Source organism: Trachemys scripta, chromosome 1 (assembly GCF_013100865.1).
Source record: "Trachemys scripta elegans isolate TJP31775 chromosome 1, CAS_Tse_1.0, whole genome shotgun sequence".
Classification (NCBI taxonomy): Eukaryota; Metazoa; Chordata; order Testudines; family Emydidae; genus Trachemys; species Trachemys scripta.
The window spans coordinates 301,384,903-301,410,349 of record NC_048298.1 but is presented as its reverse complement, the minus strand read 5'-3'; the positions used below and the strand labels follow the sequence as shown (position 1 = coordinate 301,410,349).

The 25,447-nt window shown below is 46.6% G+C and overlaps 1 protein-coding gene across 2 annotated transcripts in view; it reads right to left on the bottom strand.

The window, feature by feature from the left end:
• The window catches only part of FLT1 (fms related receptor tyrosine kinase 1), a 145,557-nt gene extending 132,417 nt beyond the window's left edge, over positions 1–13,140 (bottom strand). Inside the window, exon 1 of one of the 2 annotated variants that reach the window (XM_034758694.1) lies at positions 12,784–13,140. In XM_034758694.1, coding sequence (XP_034614585.1) covers positions 12,784–12,850 — 67 coding nt within the window. In that variant the 5' untranslated portion in view covers positions 12,851–13,140. The remainder of the gene's footprint in view (positions 1–12,783) is intronic. The other variant, XM_034758695.1, reaches the window with a different exon arrangement.
• Positions 13,141–25,447: the final 12,307 nt, after the last annotated feature.

Here is a 25,447-nt window from a genome sequence, read left to right as displayed (position 1 = left end):
TATGTGTATGAGTACAGCCTCATCTGAGTCAGCCCACTGAAGGGAATGGAAACACTCACATGTGTGTTTACCAGTGTAACAATTGCAGAATCTAGCCAAAGTAACTAAAAATGTGGAGCCATTCAGCGGGCCTTTATTTGAAAACAATGGTCATACACTGATTTACACTAACTGGCTCATTATATGGCCATTGGCCAATCTATTCTTCTGTCTACATGACTTGCTCTAGTCGAATATATATTTTTAAGACACCTTTGTGCTCGTACGTTTTTATTACAGAATTCCTGTTGGTGTACTGTTACATTGTGACCTTTTCTGAAGAAACTGTGTGCTGTTAGGTGGGTAAAGTCAATTTATTTTTGGTTGGAATATTTGTACCTATGCATAGTTTTGGTTCCATTACTGAGCTAAATGATACCTTTGCCTAAAAATAATCTTGGGGGGCACTTCAAAGAGTCATTTAAAGCTCTGATTTCCTCCAGTTGCAAGGAGAGCTATTAACCTTTAGTCTATCTTTGGTTTAACTCTCAGTATATTTTTTTCAGTTACCATCCATATTGCATGTGGCAAAGCAGAAACCTAACAAACAGCTACAGTGCAAAAATGCAAGTTATTTTGACTCTCTGAAAGGTTCATGACACAACCTGCTTCTTATGATAGCCCACATTACCTATTATAATGAATGCCTCACAATCTTTAATGCAGAGGTCCCCATAGGACTCTAGGGGGGGTGCGGAGGAATGTGGGGCAGGAGGATCTAGGCCAACCCCATAAAGGGCAGCAGGGAGCACCACCTAGCCCTGCTCCGCCCCCAGCTCTGCTCCAGCACCTGGCAGTGGTCCCGGCTGCAGCTCCGCTCCAGCCCCAGCCTTGGCCCTGGAATGCAGCCTGGCCCAGCTCCGGCCCCAACTCAGCCCTAGCTGCGGTTCTGTTCCCAGCCCCTATACCCATATTCACGCCTCCCACCTCAGCCATGGCCTGGCTCCCAGGGAGGGGGGGGGGCACAGATGGAGTAGGGTAAGGTATGACTGAAAAGTTTGTGGACCACTGCTTTAATGTATTTATGCTCACGGCACTCCTGTAAGGATGGGATGCATTGTTATCCCTTTTTAGAGATGGGGAACTGAGGCACAAAGTCTTGTCCAAGGTCACACAGGAAGTTTGAGGCACAGCACCTTGTCTCCCACATCCTAGGTTATTGCCCTAACTGCTGGACCATCCTTCCTCTTAAGTAGGCCATCTCATTAAACTAGCATAATGGAATGGTAGCTTTAATTTAAATGGAACTATGTAGGGCAGTAGCACTATATATAGTAGTAAGAGTTTGTAGGAGTCAGCAAGGATATCAACAGCAGTAATTAGAAACACACACCATGTGGTCATGCTGACCTGCCTTGTTTCTCACTGACTCTGCTCTAACTCGTGCATGCCTTGCTTGCAACCGCCTTGTCCTATTTTACTTGCAAGTTCAAGAACATCATTAAAAGTTACTTGCATACAAAATGGACATTGCCACATCAGAATGATAATTCACAGATTCTTAATTTAAAGCCAGAAGGAACCATCATGATCATCTAGTTTGACCACCTGCATAACACAGCCCAAAGAATCTCCCCCACAAATTTGTCCATCAAGCCTAAAACTTCTATCTGAGCTACTTTAAACTATCAAATGATTTTTAGGATATAATAATCAGACCATGAGTGGATGAGCTAATCTCCCAGTGGGGTCTGATCCAGCACATTTTGAAAATCTCAGTTTACTACTATGTTAGAAAAATCCTGTGTATGGTAATTAGCCCCTGCTCTGGCTCCATGTCCTGGAGACAGTCAGATATACAAATGAGTAGCTAGCTGCGCGTGGGAGGTCTTGACAGACAGGAAAATGTACAGAGCCTCCCAAATGGGCCCTTTTCACCAAACATCATGCTCAGGTCTGGATCTGAGTTTGAGGTGGTTGCACTATTGCTTAAAATGTATGCATTTAGCATTTTGAAAAAATAAAAATTACCAGCTGCTACACAAGCAACCTGTAACACCTAATAGTTAAAACTCTCTGGCAGTGCAATTCTGACAACCTCTCAACTGAATACTTGGGTGGTACATGCTAACAAGTCTCCAGCAGTAATGTTCTTGTATATGTATGTATTCTCATATGTACACAGACATGTACATCCCAAACACTGGCTCCTCCTCAGAAGGAACTGCAGGAGTGAAGATATCCCCCTGGCCTAGTGGAGAAGTAAAGCTCACAAGAATGTGGCCTGCAGCCATTATATTTAAAGGTGTAAATGTCTTTGTCGATGGCATCTAGAAATATAATATCAAGTTACAGGTGAGTGCATGAAATAAACTTGCTTGCCAATTAGCAGCATCCAAAGTTCTGCCATTTCCCATAGTACATTGACCGCTATGATCACCACAAAAGTAGTCAAGACCATAAAAAGGATGCCAGCAGTGCAACGCTCTGAGCCCAGGTGTTAGGTGCTCATAGAAACTTTCTCCACTCAGATGCCAGACCACGATATGCTGTACAAGCTGAACCTGTTAAGTGGCTTTCAAGGACCATCCTTTACAATTCACAGTATTAGAGCTGATCAACAGTCTTCACATTTTGACATTTCTATTCAGTTACAAAATTCAAAATTTTGAGGTAAGGTGTGAGCAGTGCCTGCTCAGCCCACTGGAGCATGTGGAGTAGTCATGGTTCCACTGGGTAGTTGTATATTAGTGGTCTGCTACAGGGCACATGGAAGGAGAAGACCATCACACCTCTAAACCTGTACTGGTTGTGGACTGCATATCCCTAGCCTTATTCTCTTAGCTCATGACATCTGTCATCACTTGTTATGATTTTCTTTGAATTCTAATGCTGGGTATAAATGTTCATCAAACAATCATCATTTTTGTTTTGTGAAATTCTCTTTATTAGCTAAGTATTTGGAAAGTACAGTAATACTATAGCATAAATACAGTGAGACCGAAACTTCTATACGAGTCATGTAAAATTCCTACAAAGAGCAAACAGATGAACTGAACGAGTACACAATTTCTTTCCTAGCAAGCTTCCTAACATTCATTATAGCTTCTCTTTCATTAGAAAGAAAACAAGTTATAACAGACTGGATTTGGGGAGTATTTCGTATGGCCATCTAAACACTCAGAACTCTGCCTACAACTCTCTGGGAACATAGGACTGGAAGGGCTCTCCTGATGATATGGAGTCCAGTCTCCTATCACCAGCAACCTCATCATATAATCCAGTTCATCAATTGATCAAGCTTAAAACTAGTTACAGTGTTTGCCCCCCACTATTTCTATTCCAGAACATCACTGCTCTGATGGTTTAAAAACCATCTTTTAACTTCTAGCCTAAATTTAATCAGGGCTAGGTGGCCTTGGACCGACATTGTTCTTCAGCATAAATACCTCTTCTCCCTTCCTGGTGTTCACCCCCCTGATGTATTTATATAGCGCAACCATAACCTCTCTCAGCTTTCATTTTGTAGGCTAAACAAGCCAAACTCTTTAATTTCCACTAGCTCCATCTGACACCTCCACCTATCAAATTCCATCTTTGACATTTTGTCACTAATCATGAGACAGAAGAAAACTCAGTGACTAAGCAGAAAAGTTGCAGCATTTCCCCTTAGCGCAAGGCTTTTGTTGTTGTTTTCAATATTTCACAGATAACACCCTAAAAATGCTGTAACTTTAAAAGAAAAAATATAATGGGAATGTTACTTTCATCTTCTTTTTTTAATCTGTAAAACAGAGCCCTGCACAGGAAAAACCTAATGCAACTATTGACTTTTAAAACTAGAGGATCAAATAGGAACAGCAGATTCAGAGAAAAGGATTTTCCCACTTCCTCTAAGACACATTCCATACACCCTGTGTAGGGGGTAAATTTGACCCTTCTTGGTTTGAACTTTAATAAATAAATCAGCAGTCAGACAAAAAAGGCCAAGCCAAGACTTTTCTCCTGAAGTTTGGCTGTTCTTAGAGTACTTAGCTCAGTACAGCTCAGCCCACTGCCTAGATCCTCTCTGTCTCATACCCAAGCTTCCCCTAACAGGGCAGCCTAATGCTAAAGGCTGCTTGTCCCTTTTTTATTAGGGACATCCTCCCTTCTGACAAGTGTGGTAGGGCAAGACCAGCTTTAAGCAGTTGTCTGAAACGGACCACTGACCTCATCTTGCTTTGGTCCAGTGTGTGATTTGTCAGTAGATTAGGACCTCAGACTATTAACCAGCTAAAAGGACAATAGTGCTAAATTAATTGCAGTCATTTAACTCCATCTCAGCAAATCAAATGACATTTGGCTATTAGAGGTGCAATAAATATGACCTGATTAATGGCCCAGTTCATGCTCTCTTACAAGGAAACCTGTGTGGAAGGGGAAGGAAAAGGAACAGTTCCATCACAGTGGCTCATTCCATTCCCCACCCCCCCAATATAATCACAGAGCAAGATCCATCTACAGAAAGGATCTAGGGAGTATGAGATTGCACCGTTTTATGAATATACCCTAATTTACAAGGGAAAAATATACACCTATAATTTATTACACCACAGCATCACATCAGACAAGGAGAGCTGGATTTTTTTTTTACCCCAAATTTTGAATATCAGGACAAGAGCAGGAAAAGTTCTATAACATAATACGTTAAACAGTCATTATTTTATACACACTTGCTATAAGGGTTGATGGCACCTAACTTAAACAGGCATCAAGTTTATGTTGGTTCCTTTGACCCTTGAGTCTACAGCTTTTTAATGCTCTAATTAACAGAATTGTTTTAGATCCTACCACAAACAACCTTCCTCAAAGGAACTTCCCTGGGGAAAGGTTATTCCATAACTGCCTGCTGCAGGGTTTCTTGCACCTTCTCTGAAGGCTCTTACAGTGGACACTGTTGGTGACAGGATACTGGGGTAGATGGATCTCTGGTCTGATCCAGTCTGGCAATTCCTATGTTAACACTATGGCAAAGAAATTCAGAATTATATCTGAGCCTTAGCCAGGGAGACTCATCAATTAAGAGTGGAAATAAAACACTTGGATCCTTCCATTCCATGGGAAATAACACAGGAAAGGGGTTGAGGGAAAATGATGTGAAATTCCTCTCATGGAGTTTCCCCACACTCATCCCCAGGGAGTGGGGCTGGTAGTTCTGGTCTAGAAAAGCAGGGTTGTTAGGGGATCTGTCAAAAGACCAGGGAGATCTGTTCAGAGATCCTGTACCTCTACAATGTCTGAGAGGCCCTGTGCCCTCCTCCCTCACTTTCTGTCTAAAGGAGCCAATGGGGCGGTGGTGTCAGGAGCTTCCCAACAAGATAATGTCCTCCCCAACCAGCTGATGTCCTCCAGTGAAGTTCCCCAGGGGGTGGGGCAGAGGAGCAGGGGCAGACGGACTGTGCCTCAGGCTGCAGTAACACTTGGGTGAATTTACTGATAGCGTGCAGGGGTCATGGGCAGAGAAGATGATGTGGTTGTGTAACTGAATTCCAAGGGACTCTGCTTAGGAGTGATTATGTGTATGTATGAATAACTGTTTGCAAGATTGGTCCCATTTTCAAAAAGCATGCTGGGATCCTTTTGGAGGAAAAGCATGATACAAATATAAATTATCACTGTCATTACACGTGAGTACACCTGTTGTGAGGGTATGTTATAAAAAACCCAAAAAATCTGCACAAGGGCAGGAATTAGTGGCAGATTACTTTGAAGAATTAAGATTAAGTGGGATGTCAGATGTTTCTTCATAAACACAAAGCAGACAAAGTTCTGAGAAACAGAATGGACAAAAGTAATAGATTCACGAGGATTTATAATGGTCTTGAATTACTTTGATATATATTAGGTAAAATCATGCTTTCCTTTACATTAGGCTGGTATATTTCCTCCCACCTTGCCATGAACAAATCATACAGAAAGGGAGAGAGAGTCTAGGGCAGTGGTTCCTAAACTGGGGTTTGTGAACCCCTGGGGGTTCATGAAATGTTACAGGGGGTTCTCAGGAAAAAAATTCCCTAATGGCGGACAGAGCTGTCCCTAGGGACCTCAGGCAGCATGGGGCCAGCAGCCGAGAGCCCCTGGACTTCCAAGAGCTAAGCAGATCAAATCAAGCATATCTATCACACTGAGGAGATTTAAACTTCAAGACTCCTTATAAGAAATGGAAAGGGAGGTGGCTATTTTTTGCTGTTTTTAAAATTGAATAGGCAGCTAGTATTGTTTTTAAAATTATCATGAAGAACAAGTTTTAAGCTTTGTTGTAACATGCATTGTTTGCCTGGACTGCTCAAGACCTGAATGCTTGTGTAGGAGGAACTCTTTGAGTTGGCTTCTTAGGGTACATCTACACTACGGGGGGAGTCGATTTAAGATACGCAAATTCAGCTACGTGAATAGCGTAGCTGAATTCGACGTATCGCAGCCGACTTACCCCGCTGTGAGGACGGCGGCAAAATCGACTTCTGCGGCTTTCTGTCGGCGGCGCTTACTCCCACCTCCGCTGGTGGAGTAAGAGCGCCGATTCGGGGATCGATTGTCGCGTCCCGATGGGACGCGATAAATCGATCCCCGAGAGGTCGATTTCTACCCCCCGATTCAGGCGGGTAGTGTAGACCTAGCCTCAAATACTTTCATGCTGTTTCACATCTGATACTCCTTCATGAAACATAGGAGCCTTGTCTTATAACAGGCTTATTCAAAGTGATACAAGCTACAAAAGTGAGATCTTGGAAGAGTGTTGCTGTTTTCATAATGTAATAAAAATACTTCAATGATAAATAATAATTAATAATAAATAGTGTGTTATAAGCATGTCATAAAAACAAATTTTTATATTTCCAAGATCACTGCTTTTATAATTTATACTCACGTAAAGGAGAAAATCCCTGGAAATATTCATTTTTAGGGGGGTGTTCACAAGACTTGACATTTTAGTGAATGGGGTTAACAGGTTGTTAAAGTTTGGGAACCACTGGTCTAGGGCTATGTACTGGCTTTGCACCATGATAGTCCGTTCCAGGGTGGGGGAATGATACTGAATTTCTACATCTTGGTAAGAGAAGAACGAGAATGCCCATTGGCACCAACAACTGAAGATGTGAAGGTAATAGATTTTTAGGGCAGCATCAGAATGAGCAGTTCACACACAGTAAATGGAAAAGCCAACCCATTCCTCGTTGTTAAATGCTGAGTAAGGTCATTTCTTAGGTTGATTAATAAAGTGTTTGTAAGTTACTTTAAATAGTCAAATGGGAGAGATTCTCATATATGCTCACACAAGCAGCCATTCCCCCTCCCCCAAATACTGATACATAGCTTTTGGCTTTGGAGTGTAGAAATATTACACAGATGGTCAAAAAAGGACAAAGTAAAGATAAAGTGTGTTTGTAAAGGAACTCTTGGTGCATAGCCGCAGAGAAATGGTCCAACAGTTGACTGTGGTTGCCAGACATCTCTCTCTTGATGGGAAAGCTTCCCCCACTCTTGCAGCAATCCCGGCTTCCTGCTGTCTTCTGGGTTGCAGCAGGAAGCCTCAACGCCTATCTCTAGCAGACTCAAAGGAACAATTTCCTCAGTAGAATCCCACCCACAGCCCATGAGCAAGAGTTCTGTAATGCTGAGCCATACCCCTGTCTTTCAAGTCCTTTCTCAATCACCCCTTTTCCTTTCACTATCTCAGCCTGACAGTCTGATGCTCTGAGCGCTTGCAATTTCCAAACTGCAGAGAAGTGTGAGGAGTCAGCAATTGTTCTGGAAAGCAGCAGGCATTGCCTTCTGTCCTACACACACGGCCCACACGTTTAGCCGTGCCCGCTGCAAAGACCCCAGTTCTGCTTTGAAAAGTCTGATAAAGCAAAGGTCACGTTTGTTCATGAGCATTTCAAGCTTAAAAAAAAAAATCTCATCTCGCCTCACCAATTAAAAATGGTAAATGTATTGAACGTTTGTGGGCGTGAAAGTCATCTTTACTATACAGGCCAAATGCTGATTTTCATCGACACTAGTGCAAATCTGGAGCAGCTCAGCTGAGTTCAATGTACTTACTCTGGATTTACACCAGCATACATGAGAGCAGGATTTGGCCCTATAGAACTATACTATACAGAGCATCTTGCCAAAATACCACAGGGTAATACCATGGGTGATTCCCATTAGTACTAATAAAAAGTTAGAGGCTTAAATCCTATGTATAAATGGAAGAATAGATGTTTCTGTTCCACACCAGCTTCTAATCCTCCAGCTTTATGTAAATGTAGGCTGGAATTTTTCAAGGAGGGAGTCAGGTGCCCAACAGTCATTGAAATTCAAGGGATGTTGGATGTCCAGCTCTTGTGTTCTTTTATTGCTCCCGGTCCTAATAAGATGGTGGGACTGATTAACCCCTGCAGGCACATGCAAGTGCAAAGTGCAGCCCCCTGGGGCTAGGAAGGCTCTGGCACCTGAGGGGAAATTCACATCTAGGTCAAACACATGGTGCCGCAATGATCATCCTAAAAGAATACACAACTTGAAACTCAAGCCCGAGCTCCACAGCCATCCCACCTGTGAAGGCTCCCCAGGACAGGCCCTGAATTACCATGTCCCCTGCATGTCCTAGCAATGCCCCTTCCCAGCAAGACCTCTGGATTTGCACTGCTGCTCCAGGCCTGCTGGTGGAGAAGGGGTTAAGAGTTGCTTGTGATACTACACCTCTTGTTTCCATGCTAGGCAAACTTTCTGCTGCCAGGAGGCTCACATCATTCCACTGACAGGACCCCGCTGGTGAATCAGACTCTACACACTGTGTGAATGGCAGGACCACAAGACAGTCCTTGTCCTGTTGTCTTCTGCCCCACCAGCTATGCCAGCCTTATATGACCATTTGTCTTCTTCTCCAACATATGCTCCAATTACTTCTTACACACTGCCCGGCCACAGGAAATGTCCTTGGGAACATAAGGCCACTAACCTCTCCACCTTAAAATTCCTTCTCAAGATATAACTCTGCTGTGATGCCTACAGGAGATCAGCCAACTAAAGATTGCATGGGGGAAGGAAGACTCAGGGATAATTGATATTGTTTATTACATTGTTTTAAATCATATGATTTGGAAACATCAGGTCAGGCACATCACTATCTTACATAACCACATGATCTTATTATCATTATCTCTTCCTTCCTTCCCTCCTGTTGTTTGGTCGATAGACTTGTTACATCTTGTTTTGAGTTATACTGTAAGCTCTTCCAGGCAGGGACCGTGATTGTAGAACATCTAGTTCAGTGGGGCCTGACCCTAGCTGCTGCTGTAGTACAAATGATAACAAAAGTTAATGTGTAAAGTGACTAGCAATTGAAACTATCTAGTCTCCTATTTCTTATTCTAACTTAGTGCTCACTCCTAGTCCCATTGCTGGTTCAACTGACTTCAGTAGGACAAGGGTGCAGATTCAAGGAGGCTTTGGCTTTTGCTCTGTGCTGTCATTTAAAAATGAATATATATATTAGCTGATCTCTCTGTTTGAAGCCTCTCTGAATATACATGGTCTCTGGTTCTTCTATCACTCGCCTCACATATGGATCTATTAGTAAGGGACTTGGGCCCAATCCTTTAGCCCTGACTCAGACAAAACCCTCCAGTGAGGTCAAGAGAAGAGGACTGCAGAATCTAACTTTTTTTAGTTAGACTCCTGTAGTCCTTCCACACGCCAAACCCCCATTGATTTAAACGGGAGTCATAAATGTGCAAGGACTGCAGGATCAGGCCCTAATATGGCATCAAAGGTTTAATTTTTACCATTTGGTAAAAACCCCACCCTAGAACAGTCAATAGCCTGGTGATCAGGGCACTCACTTCGGATATGGGAGAGCTACGTTTAAGAATCCCAGGCCTTAATCAGGCAGAGTGGGGACTTGAACTTGTGTCCTCTATTTGCCCCATGCCTGACCACTGGGCTATTGGCTATTCTAAGGGGCTTTTTCATGAGACTGTTTGAAAGGTCTCCATTTACTCACAATGCAGAATGGGGAAATGTTTTGATTCTCAAAAATTGTCATGGGATGGGAAAACCATTTCCTTCCCAGATCTACTATGGGGGATGGGAGTAAGAATCTATGGAGAATCAATGCTTTTACTTTAACATGTAATTCCCCAACACCCCATTCCTCACCCCTTCCTCCATCTTTAGTATTCAGGGACTGATCCTGCCCAAAATTAAAGTAATCAAGAGTTTTGCTATGGACTTTAAAGGAGCATGGTCACCCCTTCTGGAAGATCTACTACATAGCATGTGACAGAATAGAAGATTTTGCAGGATTGATGATGACCAAATCATGTAGTTAGTCTGCCAGAGTACCCATGCTCAACCACCAGCTACCCATCCCAATTGAAAATCACTTGGCAGGATTTGACCTGCTGTCTGTAATTGTAGATATGCAGACAGATCTGTATTCTCAATGCTTTCAAGTCAAAATCTGAACTAAGTTTCAATACAAGGACAAAATATTTTGGGGTTGTTTTACTCATTTACACAAACTATTTGCATTACTGCCATGGTTTTAGGAAATTAGCTCCACCTTTATAAAATCTATTTAGTCTGGTTTTAATTGATTGAAACAATAACATAAGAAAGGCCGTACCAGGTCAGACCAAAGGTCCATCTAGCCCAGTATCCTGTCTACCGACAGTGGCCAATGCCAGGTGCCCCAGAGGGAGTGAACCTAACAGGCAATGATCAAGTGATCTCTCTCCTGCCATCCATCTCCATCCTCTGACAGACAGAGGCTAGGGACACCATTCCTTACCCATCCTGGCTAATAGCCATTAATGGACTTAACCACCATGAATTTATCCAGTTCTCTCTCAAACTCTGTTATAGTCCTAGCCTTCACAACCTTCTCAGGTAAGGAGTTCCACAAGTTGACTATGCGCTGCGTGAAGAAGAACTTCCTTTTATTTGTTTCAATAAAGTAGAATAGTTTGCAAGAAAATGTAACACTTCAATGGTTCTATAACTCCTCCATGCAACTAATTTATAACAAATAATGCAACCGATTAAGTTGATTACTCTCATGTAAAAATGTTTGCCACTTACTTAGAAACTCTGATCTGCCAGCCCCTTAGCACAGTCATCACATTGAACAAAAGGTCACTAATCTAGTCGTCTCTCTGAGGCTAATCTCAATTAGCAATTTTCTTCTGTGTTAAAGACTTTACATTTGCTCCCCAGTATGTGGCAAATCCATACCTGGCTTCAGTATAGTTACAAGTCTGTATTTGGCCCTAGGTTCCAATATGCATTTTAGTATTTTCTCTCACTCAAACTCAAGATCTCCTTGTGTCTGGTCCAACTCCCGTGAAGCTGCAGAAGACTTAACCTCTCATCTGGAAAGCTCTGTTCCAGCACCAAGAAAAGCAAGCATGCTACTGCAAAAATCCATACTCCGACATCCCTGCTAATTAGCAATTCACCCTGCTCGTCCGACTATTTTGGGGTCCTAAACCCCCAAATTGTACCATCAAAATAGATAATACATATTGATTTTCCTATGTGACCAGAAAAAATCCAGGCTCCAACACATCCCGGTGCAAGAGCAATCTGGCTTTATAGGATCCAGGGAATTTTGGCCACAGATCTCTACATTCTGTTGGAAAAATGGAAACCAAATGTAGCTGCTTCCAGTCCTTGCTAAAAAATCTGGTCCCTGATACAGCTCCGCACACAAGCACTTGTAAAATCCAAACATGGACCGGGAGCCAGCATGATATCACCCATTTTTTTCACCTAGATCCGCAAAGTTTTATTCTCTATACAGATACCCTTTTACATCAGATAAATCTGTGTCCAGAGCTCTGCTTTGATGGATCTATGTCCTGGCTGTGTTATTTACTAAGGATGCCTCAGGGTCTGGATATTTGCAGTGGGATTGGAGTTGGTGCTCTTCTTTTCTGGTAGAATTTAAGGTTTTGAGATTTAACCCCTCCCCCAGCCGTATTTAGGTGCCGGACACATCTTTTTGCGGGGCTGCTGCACCCCTTTGCAATAGGGTCTGGGCTTTCGAGTTCGCTAATAGTTGCTACATTTTTTCCTTTGTTAAAACCGGAATTTTGCCGAACTGGGATTAAATTGGGCAGGATCAGGGCACTAAATGTGTCTTTTTTTCCCGTGCTGTTCGGCCAGGATGTATCAGAGTCCAGATTTCTCCAGGGAAGTGCGGTTACAGCGGTTGTCTGTTCAGATTGTACAAGATCCTGCGGGAGCCCAGTGCTAGAACCGGGCTTCTGCGGCGCTCACTGCCCGGGATTCCTCGGGGTCCGGATTTTTGGCGAGGCGGGAGCCGCTAGCCTTGCTCTCTGTTTTGATGTTACAAGTTGGGGGCTTGAGGCCACAGATCGACAGGATCCAGCCTCTCCCCGAGATTTCTTTTCTGCCCGTGAGAGTCAGACACGGGACAGCTCCGACGAGCATCCCGGGAAGCTGCTTGCACAGCAACAGGGACAGAGCCCCGTTTGGGCACCCAGAGAGCGTCCCGGGGTAACCGGGTGTGTGCAGCAAAGCGGCCTCCAGCAGGGAACATGGGGTGGTAAGCGGGGTCCAGACTGGGCACCATGGGGGGAGGAGAGATGCCGTGCGGCTGGGACCCCAGGGTCACACTCCCCCAGGCAGGGGCACGGACTTTGGGTGGTGTCTCTCTGGGGCGCAGAGCAAGCGCAGCCGGCTGTCTCCTGGACCACTTAGCTTCGGCCTCCCCCGACACCTCACCCCGCAGGGGAACGGGTCACTTACCTGCGAGGAGGAGAGCGGGTGCCAGCAGCCCGCACAGCATGGCACCTGCGAGCGCCCGGCTGCCCATGGTCCTGCCCGGGAGGTGGGCGCAGGGTGGGAGAGCTCCGCCCGAGCCTGCTCGGAGAGACGACGCGGCTCAGGGACACCCAGCAAAGGGGCTGATCCTCCGGCAGCCTGGCCGGGCTCGCCTTGCCCGCGGTGGCGAAGCTAGCGGAGCAGCTGGTCCCGGAGAGAGACCACCATCCAGCAGCCGCCTAGCCCCGGGGCAACGCTGCGCTCAGCTCCGCAGGGCGCGTCCAGCTGCGCGCTTAACCTCCAGTGGACATCCCTTCACAGGGAGCTGCCTGCCGCCCGGCTGATTTATAACCTCCACATCCTCCCGGAGGATCACGCCCTCCTCTCCCTGCGTCACCGTGTCCCCCCTCCCCTACATAGCCTGGCGCCCCCCGGCCCCTCCAGCAGTGCCCCGGCCCCCTGCCGTGCCCCGCTGCCGGCGCAGGAGTGACTCCGGCTCCGGAGCGCGCCAGGCAGGGCTCCGGCTGGGAGTCAGTGCCCACTTCCCGGCCTCTCGGGCCCCAGGTCAACTCCGCCGCCCCCAGTCACTCCAATCGCTTTCGGTCCCCCCACACGGAGACCCCCGCTCCGCTCCTCCAGCCAAGGGCGGCTGTGCTCCCGGCCGGAGCCAGTCGCAAGCCGGGCTTGGACACACGTGTGTCCTTATCCATCTGCCCCACTCTCCGCCTGGGTCTGTTATCACTCCCCACCCCACCCCGCAGGCAGCAGCCTGAGCCGGGCTGGGCAGCGCCTCTCCATCACCGCCTGAGGGGCCCGGCTCCACTCCAGCCCAGCCGCGCTGGGGACCGCCCGGCCCGGCTCTCTCTGCCAGCGCCTCCCATGGGCACCGGGGGATGGGAGCCGCGAGCGTCCGGCTGCAGCCGGGTGCCATGCTTGCCGCGGGACCTTTCCGCCGGCTGGCACCGTGCTGCCCTGCACCTCTCCCAGGTAAAGTACCGCGGGCTGGGTCGGCCGCTAGGCGCAGAGCGGACTTTCACCTCCGGGGAGCGGCTTCAGATCCTACCGCACACCAGCTGGGGTGAGGTGGGTTCAGCTTCCCCTCCCACAGCGCTGAACGCCGCTCAGAGCCCCGCTCGGGACACTCCGGACTGGGGCAGCCTCGGCACGATGCTCCGGGGAACCTGCCCACACTCCTCCGGATGCTTCCAGGAGCCTGTGCAGCGCCTTTGCTGGCGCGGGGACAGCCACACTGCCTGTCGGCACGGTGCCGATTGCCGTGCTCCTGTCACTGGCATGAGTGCCGGGCGTGTCCCCCTCGCCCTCTGTGGGGCAGGTAGGTGCTAATATCCCCCATGTTACAGATGAGGAAATGGAGGCACCCAGGCACCTTGTCCAAAGTCACGAGGAGTTTGTGACAGCGCCAGGGATGGACCCCAGCTGCCTAAGCCCCCCAAGACCATCCTGTGCAGGAAAAGGGAACGACGCCTGCTTTTAAATGTGTAGTTTAACGTTCAAGTTTTAAAACAGTAGATCAGAGTGTCTGTGTGAACTCCGGGACTGTGACTGTGACTTATCTAAGGACTTGAGCCTGTGTTTTCAATACTGTGACCAGGAATAAGACGTGTATATACAGAAGCCTCCACGCTCATCCCCACAGACCATGTAGGAAGGGCCCGGCTGTTTTTTTTTCCCAGAGCATGACGCATGAGATTCCTGCTTCCCAGGACAGAGAGGGAAGGACAGTAGCAGGAGACCTCTGACATTGGGACACCAAGCACCCTGACGCCTCCCAACACCAGACCACATAGGCAGGACAGACCAGCTTCCTCCCCCAGGGGACCCCAGGAAGATACAGAGAGGAAGAGCAGAAGCAGGGCAGGAAGAACGCACTTTCAGAGCCCATGATATCTGCAGAAGTGGTCAGTGGAAGCCAGAAAGGGGCGGGGGAGGGGATGCTGATGAAGGATTGAAATGACCCTGAAAGGGAAATGCAGAAAAGAACTAGACGACAGGCATTGAAATAAAACAAAACGCATGGTGATAAAATACAACAGGAAGGACTAAATACTAAACAAATACTTGCATGGCATGGGTTGGGTGGAAGGAGGGCAAATCAGAGTACATTGGCCTAGGCACTTGGATACTGTGTGGGTAGAGGAGCAGGGTGGTCTGGAAAGTACCTACAATATTTTATTTAATTTTATGTAGTACTGTTTCCCTATCCTCTCTATTTAGATTGTCAGGTCTACAGACTGCCCTTGTCTATTTATTTAGGCCCTGATCTTAATGGTTGTGGCTGGGTGTTACTGGAATATAGATATTAAATAAGCACCCCACAGATCTACGGAAGAGCCAGTACCAAATAGATGTACACACTTACTGATGGAGGGTTTGGCAAGCAGGGGGAAAGGTGTACTGCCTTGAGGGTGATTATTTTGCACCAGAACCCTCGCCCCCGATCTGGCATACAGATAGACATTTTTGTCCTCACACATTTTAAGGCCTGCCACACTCCTTTTGGCAATGAAATGTGGGAAATATATTTTCTAACATTTGATTTAAAAAAATTATTACCAAATGCTAGGAAAGAAACCTGCCAAATTTAACAACTGAGACTAAACCATCTTTAAAATGTAACAGAGACAAACATCTCTGCTGAAGGGCTGATTGGGACTAGTTGCTTAGTCTGTAGTTTTACAGACCCCTGGTGAAGGGTAGGAAATGCCTCTAGCAGCTGATCTACTTGTTTTTGAAATTGCAGAGAGTCACCAACTTCATGGCACCACAGCTCAAAAAAAGTGGGTCTTAATGCTCTTGGTCCCCCTGCAGTTTTAACCCACTATTACTGCTCACACTGCTGACAACACAATAGTACCAACTACTGTGCATGCCCTTGTTCCTGCTATGGAGTAAGTTGGCTTCTACCCAACCATTCTGGTTAAACAGTACGTACAATTGTTTTGCCAGGACCCAAGAAAACTAAACCTCCAGTGTTATACAGAGCACACTATGGAGAAGATAAGCACAGGATGAGCAAGCCATTCACTGTAACCACTTTTCAGTGAGTAACCTAAATATTCTTGCATAGGATAGGGGCCTTTCCGAGGAGAGTATGCGGCAGGGTGTTCAGTGTTAATGCTGACCTCACAGAAGAGAAGAAGAAATAATCTATTTGACTGCTGAATTAATTCCAACTTCTTCCAAGTCAGTTCTTTGTAAAAAATATTCCCAGCTCTCCCCCAAACCATTACCATGTTAGTGAAATCTCAGCTAAACACTGAATTGGGCCTGCACTTTCAGTACTCGGCTCATAAATGCTTGGTGCTTGTGATAAAGGTGAGCCTTGTGTAGGCATTGGTGTTGGGGCAGAGCACAGTCAGAGATAGATGTGTGATGTAGGGTCCAATTGCCAGAAGTGTTGACTGATAACAAATGAAACCTACCCACAGCAAGAAGTCTTTGCCAAACTTGCAAACTGGTGACTTGGGCTGCCCTACAATCCATTACACTGCTCCACCCCAGCTAGTGCCACGGGTATGCTCAACCTAGGAGCTTGCTACTCATGTTCCAGTGATGGTTATACGTGGTATATTGGGTTTTCCTGAAAATGTAAAACACCATCCACTGTAAACGGAGTGATCTCACCCAGGAGATGTGAATAGTTTAAAGCTCTCAACACATGCCCACTGGGTGAGGCAGATCACTTGATATAGCTTCCCCCTTGGAAAATGCTTTATTAGCAAAGGTTATATACCCCGACCCCAATAAATATGCTGGGACATGAATATATGTGCGTGAAACTCCCCTGAACCTTTAAGAAAAGGGAAATCCACTTGAGGCTAAACACAAACTTTCATAAAAACCAAATTAGGGTGGGAACATTTTAGCAGGAAATTCCTTCCTGATTCCAGTGGTGGTTGAGATTGAAAACCAGGGGTTATTTCAGTGTGAGCAATAACACAGATATGGCAAAGCACATTCCCCAGAGATGACAATCCTCACCAGTGGGCACAATAAAAAAAGAAACTAAGCAATTATATATGGGAAGGGTGGAGAGAGAAACAAGGTGTTCACTCAGGTGGAGAGAACATATAAAGGTTGGTACTATCTGAGGGAGTTCTGTACCTGCCCTGCAACTAAACTGCCTGGCCAATGGCATTATATGACCCCATACTCACTGCTGGCAAATCTGATTGTCTAGCCCCAGACTGAATGGCCACAGGGTTAGCAGTGGTTCCTGCTAAGGTCAGAACTCCATCACCACCAAAGAGTGACATTTATGTACAGCCACCAGACCCAACTGCCTATTGTAGCACCTACCCCCTATCTGTTCTGTCCATTTAGGCATTTATACCATGCTCATGTCCAAGCATGTAACTCTCTTGCCTTTTCAGTGCTTTTTCCAGTAAGACAGCTGAATAGTTCATAGACTCAGAGACCAGAAGAGACTGTCATGATCATCTAGTCTGACCTGCACATTGCAGGTCACAGAACTTCACCCCACCCACTCCTATAATAGCCTCATGACCTCTGGCTGAGTTACTGAAGTCCTCCAATCTTGATTTAAATAATTCAAGTTACAGAGAACCCGCCATTTACTCTGGTTCAAACCAGCAAGTGACCCATGCCCCAGGCTGCAGAGGAAGGTGAAACCCTCCCAGTGTCTCTGCCAATCTGACTTACAGGAAACATCCTTCCTGCCCCCAAATATGGCGATCAGTTGGTCTCTGGACATGTGGGCAAAACCCATCAGCCAGACACCTGGGAAATAATTCACTGTAGTACCTCAGAGCCCTCCCCTTCTAGAGTCCCATCTCTGGCTGTTGGAGATATTTGCTAAGAGCAGTTGTGGATGGGCCATATGTCATTACAGGCAATCTTATCATACCATCCCCTCCATGCACTTATTGAGCTCAGTTTTAAATCAAGTCAGGTTATTTGCCCCCACTACTTCTCTTGGAAGGCTGTTCCAGAACTTCACTCCTCTGATGATTAGAAACTTTTGTCTAATTTCAAGCCTAAACTCATTGATGGAGAGCTTATATCCATGTGTTCTTGTGCCATTCATTATAATTATTTTTCACACGCCATTCCATCATCCCCCTTGCAAAGGAGTAGTGTTTGAAAACCATGTCATTAAAACATGGTTCAAACACAATCAGCCAGTCATTATTATTATCAATAGTAATTGAAACATCTGGCATGCCCCATATTGAAAGCCCATTTCAAAAGCTGCACTCAAGACTAGCAAAGTTAGACACTGTTTTCAAACACAGTGAGGACAGGGCTGCGAAAGCCTTGTCTGCACTACAGCATTTAGCTGTTGCAACCACCACTGTGAGCCCTGGCACATCTGTAACATACCGTGCAGCCACACACAAAGGTATCTACAAAGATGAACACCCGCTGTTGTGACTGCACTTTCTCTTAGCAAGGCTGAGCACCACCTCATCTCTAGGGTGACCAGACAGCAAGTGTGAAAAATCGGGACAGGGGGTGGGGGAAATAGGAGCCTATATAAGAAAAAGACCCAAAAATTGGGACTGTCCTATAAAATCGGGCCATCTGGTCACCCTACTCATCTCCCACCACGTCACAATTAGTCCTTCTAGGTCAGTCCCACCATGTTCCTGCCCATCATTTAGTGACAGATTGGACAGCTCAGATCACTGGCTATGTCACCTGTCAAACCAACCACTTCCCAGCTACTTGCAGGCTCAAAATATCCAAGGTAATAGTTGGCTGGTCTTGGCTCTGCCCTGTTATCAGGGTCATTTCAGAAAAATTCAGGGGAGAGAGGGGAAAAGTTGTATCATCATACAGAACATTATATGTGATTATGTATCCTGCAAAGTCAGGGAGGGGGGCAAATGTGGAAGACATAATGGAGCACATAAACCTATGAAAAGTCTGTAGAGGCAACTTCACGCCTTGTCCCACAGTAAATGACATCCCTGCCTGTTATGTATCTGCTCCCTCTTCCATGCATGGCCACGAGGCTGTATGCCAGTGCTCTTCCTTTACCCAGTCCCCACTGAACTTGCTGACAGGAAAGTGCTATTACAATATACATCGTATGTAAAAACATTAGACAATTTGTTCTACAAGAAGAGTGTTTGAGAATTGTTGCTGAACAGCTACAACAATATCAGAAACTTTATTACAACCATCAGGTTGTTTATCTCCTGCAAAGCACAAATACAATAAAGAAAGGTTGTAGACCCACTACGTCTACATGCACAAAGGAGAGACAGCGTGCACACAGATACACAGACAGCAACGTGGGCATGATCTTATTTTACGAGTGGCTGGGTGGCATTACACCAAGGCAGCTGTCTCGCCTGCATCTCCCAGCCTCACTAAGATCCTCTTCTCCCCCTATTCTCTCTGTTGATATGTACCTTCCCTGTGGGCACTGCTATGTGAAGTAGATCAGGGTAAGCTGTGGGGGAACAGACTGGACCTCAGGGAAGGATCCTGCTGGATCTATTCCCAGGACCTCCCATAGCATTTCAGTGGGAGAGAGAGAGAGAGAGAGAGACAACCAGAAGATCAGCAAAACCACAAAACCAAACCAAAACTCTAAAATATTCAAGAAAAGAGAACTCCACAAGAAACTAGACCATCAAAAGAAGCAGTATGTTAAAAGTAAAAGCAAAAGCTCCTTAGACCTGACCTCCTCAAGCACCATCCCTTAGAGAGTCAGGGTTTCCTTCATTGTAATAGACGCTGGGCCTCCAAGCATAAAGGCCATACAACAGTGGCTTATGGTTTCCCTGGCAGCTGAAATGTGAGTATGAGGTATAGCAGGATGTAGCTCCCATCCCCACATCATATCCATGAATGGCTCCATCCTGCTTACTTACAACAGGCCCCCCAAAATAATAACAAAGTGAACAAGTGGAAACAGTCGTCTACAATAGACACCATCCTCCTGGGAGCTTCCTGGGAACCCTGGGCTAGGTGTAACACCATGCAGGCCCTGTAATGCTGGCATGGTAGGCAGGATACCCCATGTGTACCCAAAACAGTATGGTTGGTAGACTCGCTACACCACTGCTGCTACCACTTGTTCAGTTACACAGCTGCAAGTGGCCAGGGTGCAGTTCTGTGAGAGAAGGTATAAGGATGGTTACACTGTCTGAGAGAGCAGCGAAAGGCCTTTTTTGAGTTGGTTATTGTTGGCGGGCTTGTGGATGTAGGGGTTTTCGGGGTTTTTTGGTAATTTACTGCAAACCTTTAAAACTTTAATAAAGCAGAACTATTAATATAGGAAATTCCTGTCATTTGAACTAGTTTTGTTATTACAATGTTTGTGTGTTTGTATGTATGTGTGTATTTTAAGCATTTTTTGTGGTTTCTATTTCACTTAAATATTCACACAATGGGTTACAATTGTTTTTACTCTATATTGCAACCTGAGGTAACTTTTAAGTTTGCTGTCACTTTTCCAACATTTAATTTCCTTTAAAATCATAGACCAGAAACTCACAGTGACAGGAAAAGTTATGTGGGAGATGTGTTTCCCTTCCAGTTGTGTCAGAGGCTCACAGTGAGAAGTGGGATTTGACCTTAATAACAATGTTATTTCCACACTGTGAGAGAAACAATCCCCTATGTTTCCTCTTATGTGGGAGAACAAAAAGCCACAGATGGAGATAGTCAGGGTTGGGGCAAAGAAGGGTCACTGAAGCTGTACCATGGTTTCCCACTCTCTCCCCACACCTCAGTGATACCCTTTGGGGGTGCTCTGTGGTTACCGTGCTCTGTGGCTGAGGCCTGGGACTGGTTAACCCCAAGAGAATTCCTGGCTGTTAGCATTAATTTATGGGCTATACCACTCAACACAAATACCAGCCCCACTCCTGAGGGAAGGTTTGGGTGGGAGCAGCCAGAAGGGAGGCGATGGCAGAACAGGGGCCTCAAAGCTCGGAGGAGGTAGGACTCCTGTGGATTACCCAAGAAGATCCATGGAGTTTGCCACTCACCCCCTGTCAGTCCCAATGTGCAGGAAAGTGTGGACCCCAACATTCCTATGGAGCAATCAGGTGGAATCTCTGACTCCAAACACTCACTTGCCTGTCTGTTGCAAGGGAATATGGAATACACAATTTAGTGGACAATCAAGCCTTGAAGAAATGTGTATTGCACACACACACACCTTACAGTCCTTATTAACACAAATCCCTCCTTGAAGTAAAGACACATAAAATCCACACATCTGTTTACATTAACTGTGTAATACTGGGTGTGTAGGTGTGTGATAGTCCGGGTGTGTAAATTGGGTTGGGGAGATATTTTAATGTTCTATTACTGGAGCGTTGTATCTCTCTGGTAGGTATTGTTCATGTGCCTAGACCAATGGAAGATGTCAATTAAAATTCATCCGGTATAGTCACACTTTACACGTTCCACATGGTACAAGAAACAAGATCACCTCTCAGGATTTTAGAGTCTTTCAATAAGGAACAGCGTCCCGCCCCCCTCCTTTCCCCCCCCCCCCCCTGGAAGCAGACAAAGATTAAAAACAAGGTTGTATTTTTTAACCAAAGGAGCAGGGGGCTGGGCATGCAGACTAGCCAGTGTGCTGATTCCCGCAGGTCTTGGTGAAAGGTCAGAGGAGCCTTTACTGAAAGGACGCCCAGGAAAGGCGGTTTATGAGAAAGAGCCCAGAGACCCTTTTTGCGATCTCCAATAAGACAAAAGTGAGCCCAATTCGACGGTGTGAGTCCATTGAAGTCGCTGGAGTTACACTTCGGAGTAATTTGACCCAATATGTCTTCAGCACAAGGGCGGAAGCTTTGATGTACAGATTAAGGTGTAATTATTTCTCCCGGCTTCTGGACCAGCAAGTGAGGGAAAGTTCTGGGATCTAGCTAGGAGTGAATCACCTACATGCCACCAGCGTCTTCTCCCAACACAGAGAACTTCAGGCTACCAAAAGCCGCTGCCGGTTAATCAAGTGGCCCATTAATCAATGTGCTGCGTTATCCCGCAGGGTCAGGGGGAAATGTGCCATTGTCGGCATAAAGCCGGCGAAGAAATGCCCAGATGGGTGGGAGGGGCACAGATTTCTACCTTGCTGGATAGTCACGCAAAGGCAACGGGAGATTGTTATTCGACACGCCCCAGACAGACCCCGGCGGGAAATCGCGTGTGAATGACACGAGACTCGAACATGGAGCGACTCCAAGAGATCCTGGTTAGCGCTGTCCTGCAGTGTGTGTGTGTTGTACATGGCAGGCACACAGAGAGCTACGTGCGTGTACAGCTGTGTGTCTCCGGGCCGTGTGCTACTGGTGTGCGCCCACCTCTCTTCCTGCTGGCGACGTTAGGAACTGGCTTAGCCGATCCGCTTCGCTTCGCTTCCTTTAAGTTCTTTGCCCTCCGCACGTCGAGTAAGTAGGAGGCGGGAGGGCCGCTGCTCCGCGGCTTCCTCTCCCGGCTCTGGGACCAGCGAGCCGAGTTTCCCGGGGTGCGTGCGGATGAGTCATAAAAAGGGAAAAGCGCGATCCACCTTCATTTTCCAGCCCCGAAAGGAAACGCTGCTTCCCGTATTATACAAAACTGGTGCCAACAAGACGGACCCAGGAGTCTATTGTCCTTTTAACAAAGCCACGGCGGAGAAAGACGCCTGAGAAAACAGACTTTTGCAACAGCGAGGCGCTTTTGATCTTTGGGGGGGAAAGTGCAGGTGGTGCGTCCTGGGGGGTTGGGGAACACACCTTTACTGGGAGAAGGGGCGTTCACACACACACACCCCTTCAATGGGAGAAGGGACGTTCACACACACACACACACCCCTTCACTGGGAGAAGGGGCGTTCACACACACACACCCCTTCACTGGGAGAAGGGACGTTCACACACACGCACACATTCATTGGGAGAAGGGACGTTCACACACACACACATACACACACCCCCCTTCATTGGGAGAAGAGACGTTCACTCACGCACACCCCTCCCTTCTGCACGCCGGGGGCTGTCGGCGTGCTGGAAAGCGGCGACACACACACACCTTTCTCGCCCAGTCTTTTCCTTACGAAGGCAGCGCTGGGAACGCTTCCGTTGTGTGCGACCCAGCGCAAAGGGTCCAGGCGCCTCTTCCTGCCCCGTGTGCCGGGCGTGCGAAGAAAGCCTTGATCGCTGGATAGAAAGCAGGTGGGACACGTCCCTCTCTTGGGTTCGTGATGATTCGTTCGTGGCTGATGCCCGGAGCGCGAGAGAGTCACTTCCGACGGGGTCTTATCTCCCAGGACTGCGGTGTAGCGAGAGGCCCCCTTATCTGTCTGTCATCGCAACAGTCCCCACCACAGGACTCCCACCAACGCGATTCCTCTTAGCCACCTCTTGCTACATGGAAACTAAACTGGGGGAATAGCCACGGGGCCTGTTACTCCACTGGTACAACGGGAACTCGCACCCACGCGAAATCTGCCCCTTGCGTGTTATTGACTCCTTTACTAACGGGAGCCTGTCCGCTACTTTTTAACAAATGCGGCAGTTGCTTATCTGGGGGGGTGGGGGAGGGGGGGGTATTGACCAGAAATGGAGCCTTTGCCCCAGCTCGGAAAAAGCACTAAAGCAGAGACCCATAGCCCGTTCCCAGCGGGCGCGCAGCACAAGTCCCGCCTGTGCGGATGGACCCGGGATCAGCGCTTGAGTTGGGGATGGTGCCGCAGGATGCACAGCACCAGGAGCACACGCGAGCCGCAGACGTTTCTGAGCAGGAAGAGATAAGTCACATCTCAAGAAGAGCCGCGGGGTTGCCAAAGGCAGCTTGGGAAACACTCCTTCCTGTCAGGGGCTTAAAAAACAAACAAACAAACACATGTACAAGCCCCCCACCATTCACAAAAGCAGAACCACATTCTGACTTTACCCCCCTCATATACAGATCAGGTTAGACCAAACAACTGCAATGAATGCAAAAGAAGGCAGGGCTGAAAATCTTGGCTTTTTTTCCCTTCTTTTCATTTATTGTTACAGTTTTCTGTTGTTATCCACAAAGATTCCTAGTAAGAGCAAAGTCCTCCCTGCTTATTGGGACAAAACTCCCATTACAGGATCAGGTCCTTGAATAATTTAGACTATTTGGTCTCTTCTTTTCAATTGCCTCTCTCCCCCAGACTTATCTAGTGACTACAGGATATTAGAGAGACAAGGTGGGGTGAGTTAATATCTTTATTGGACCAACTTCGGTTGCTGAGAGACAAGCTTTCCAGCCACACAGAGCTCTTCCAACTTTCCCACCCCTGAAGAAGAGCTCTATGGGGCTGACACCTTATGGCTCTCACCAATGGAAGATGGTCTAATAAAAGATATTACCTCGCCCACTTTGTCTCTCTAATGTCCTGACACCAACAGAGGTTACACTACATTGCATCTAGGATTTCAGTTGTTTTTACTGACTCTGATAATCCCTAGTAGACAATTGGCACTTAGGAGAAAATGCAGATAGTTTTTGAAAATGTGCATGCCCGAAATCAAAAAGGAAACATGATGTTCCTCTTTTACACCCTTAAAGAGAACTGATAATAGCTGGTTTGCCGGAAATCCTTGGGGATCATTGAGAACATATAAGAAGGACCCCGATCAGGTTTTAGTGTAAAAACAATTGGATTCCCTAAGTAAGAAAAGAAAATTGTTTTTTTTTTTCTGAAGTCCTGTGCACAGCAACAAAGAGTCCTGTGGCATCTTATAGACTAACAGATGTATTGGAGCATAAGCTTTCGTGGGTGAATACCCACTTCGTCAGACGCATGTAGGTGAATACCCACTTCGTCAGACGCATGTAAGGGAAATATCCATTACATGCGTCTGACAAAGTGGGTATTCACCCACGAAAGCTTATGCTCCAATACATCTGTTAGTCTATAACGTGCCACAGGACTCTTTGTTGCTTTTTACAGATCCAGATTAACACGGCTACCCCTCTGACACTGTGCACAGCAGTAAGCCGTGACCATTTTCTGTATCCTCTGCAAGGAAATAACCAGCTCCTCAGGGCTCGAGGGAGAGATACACACTCCTCCTACAGATGGATTTTTTTGTACCATCTCTTGCCACAGATCTCAATGATCCTGGTTCACTTTCCTTCTCTGCCACAGACTCCTGTGACCTTGAGCAAGTATCTGTCTGTGCCTCCTGTCCCCATGGGTAAGAGGATAAGTAAAACCATATGGTCTTTCCCTACCTCACAGGGAGGTTAGGAAAATACATACATTAACAATTCTGAGGTGCTCAGATACTATGGCCATGGGGACCATACCTGTGGTCTAAAATACTCACATGGTATTGCATAAGGGAAGATTTTCATTTTTAATTATTACTATCTAATATTTGCATTAAATTAGTGCTTAGAGGCCCCAGTCAGGGATCAGGTCCCCAGTGTGCTAGGCACTTCTCACAAAGAAAATGAAGAGACAGTCCTTGCCTCAAGGAGTTTACAGCTTAAGTATAGGATGGGAAACTAAGCTGGATACAACACGGAGATGGGAGGAGCACAGGTAACAGTGAGACTGTTGTGATAAGTGTAAGAAGCAGCAGTCTTTGCACACAGGCAGCGTGATCGTTGTGAAGGGTTTTGGAGGCCTGCTGGCCTGAGTTTCAATGTTAAGCTCTTAAATATGAGGATTTCTCCCCTA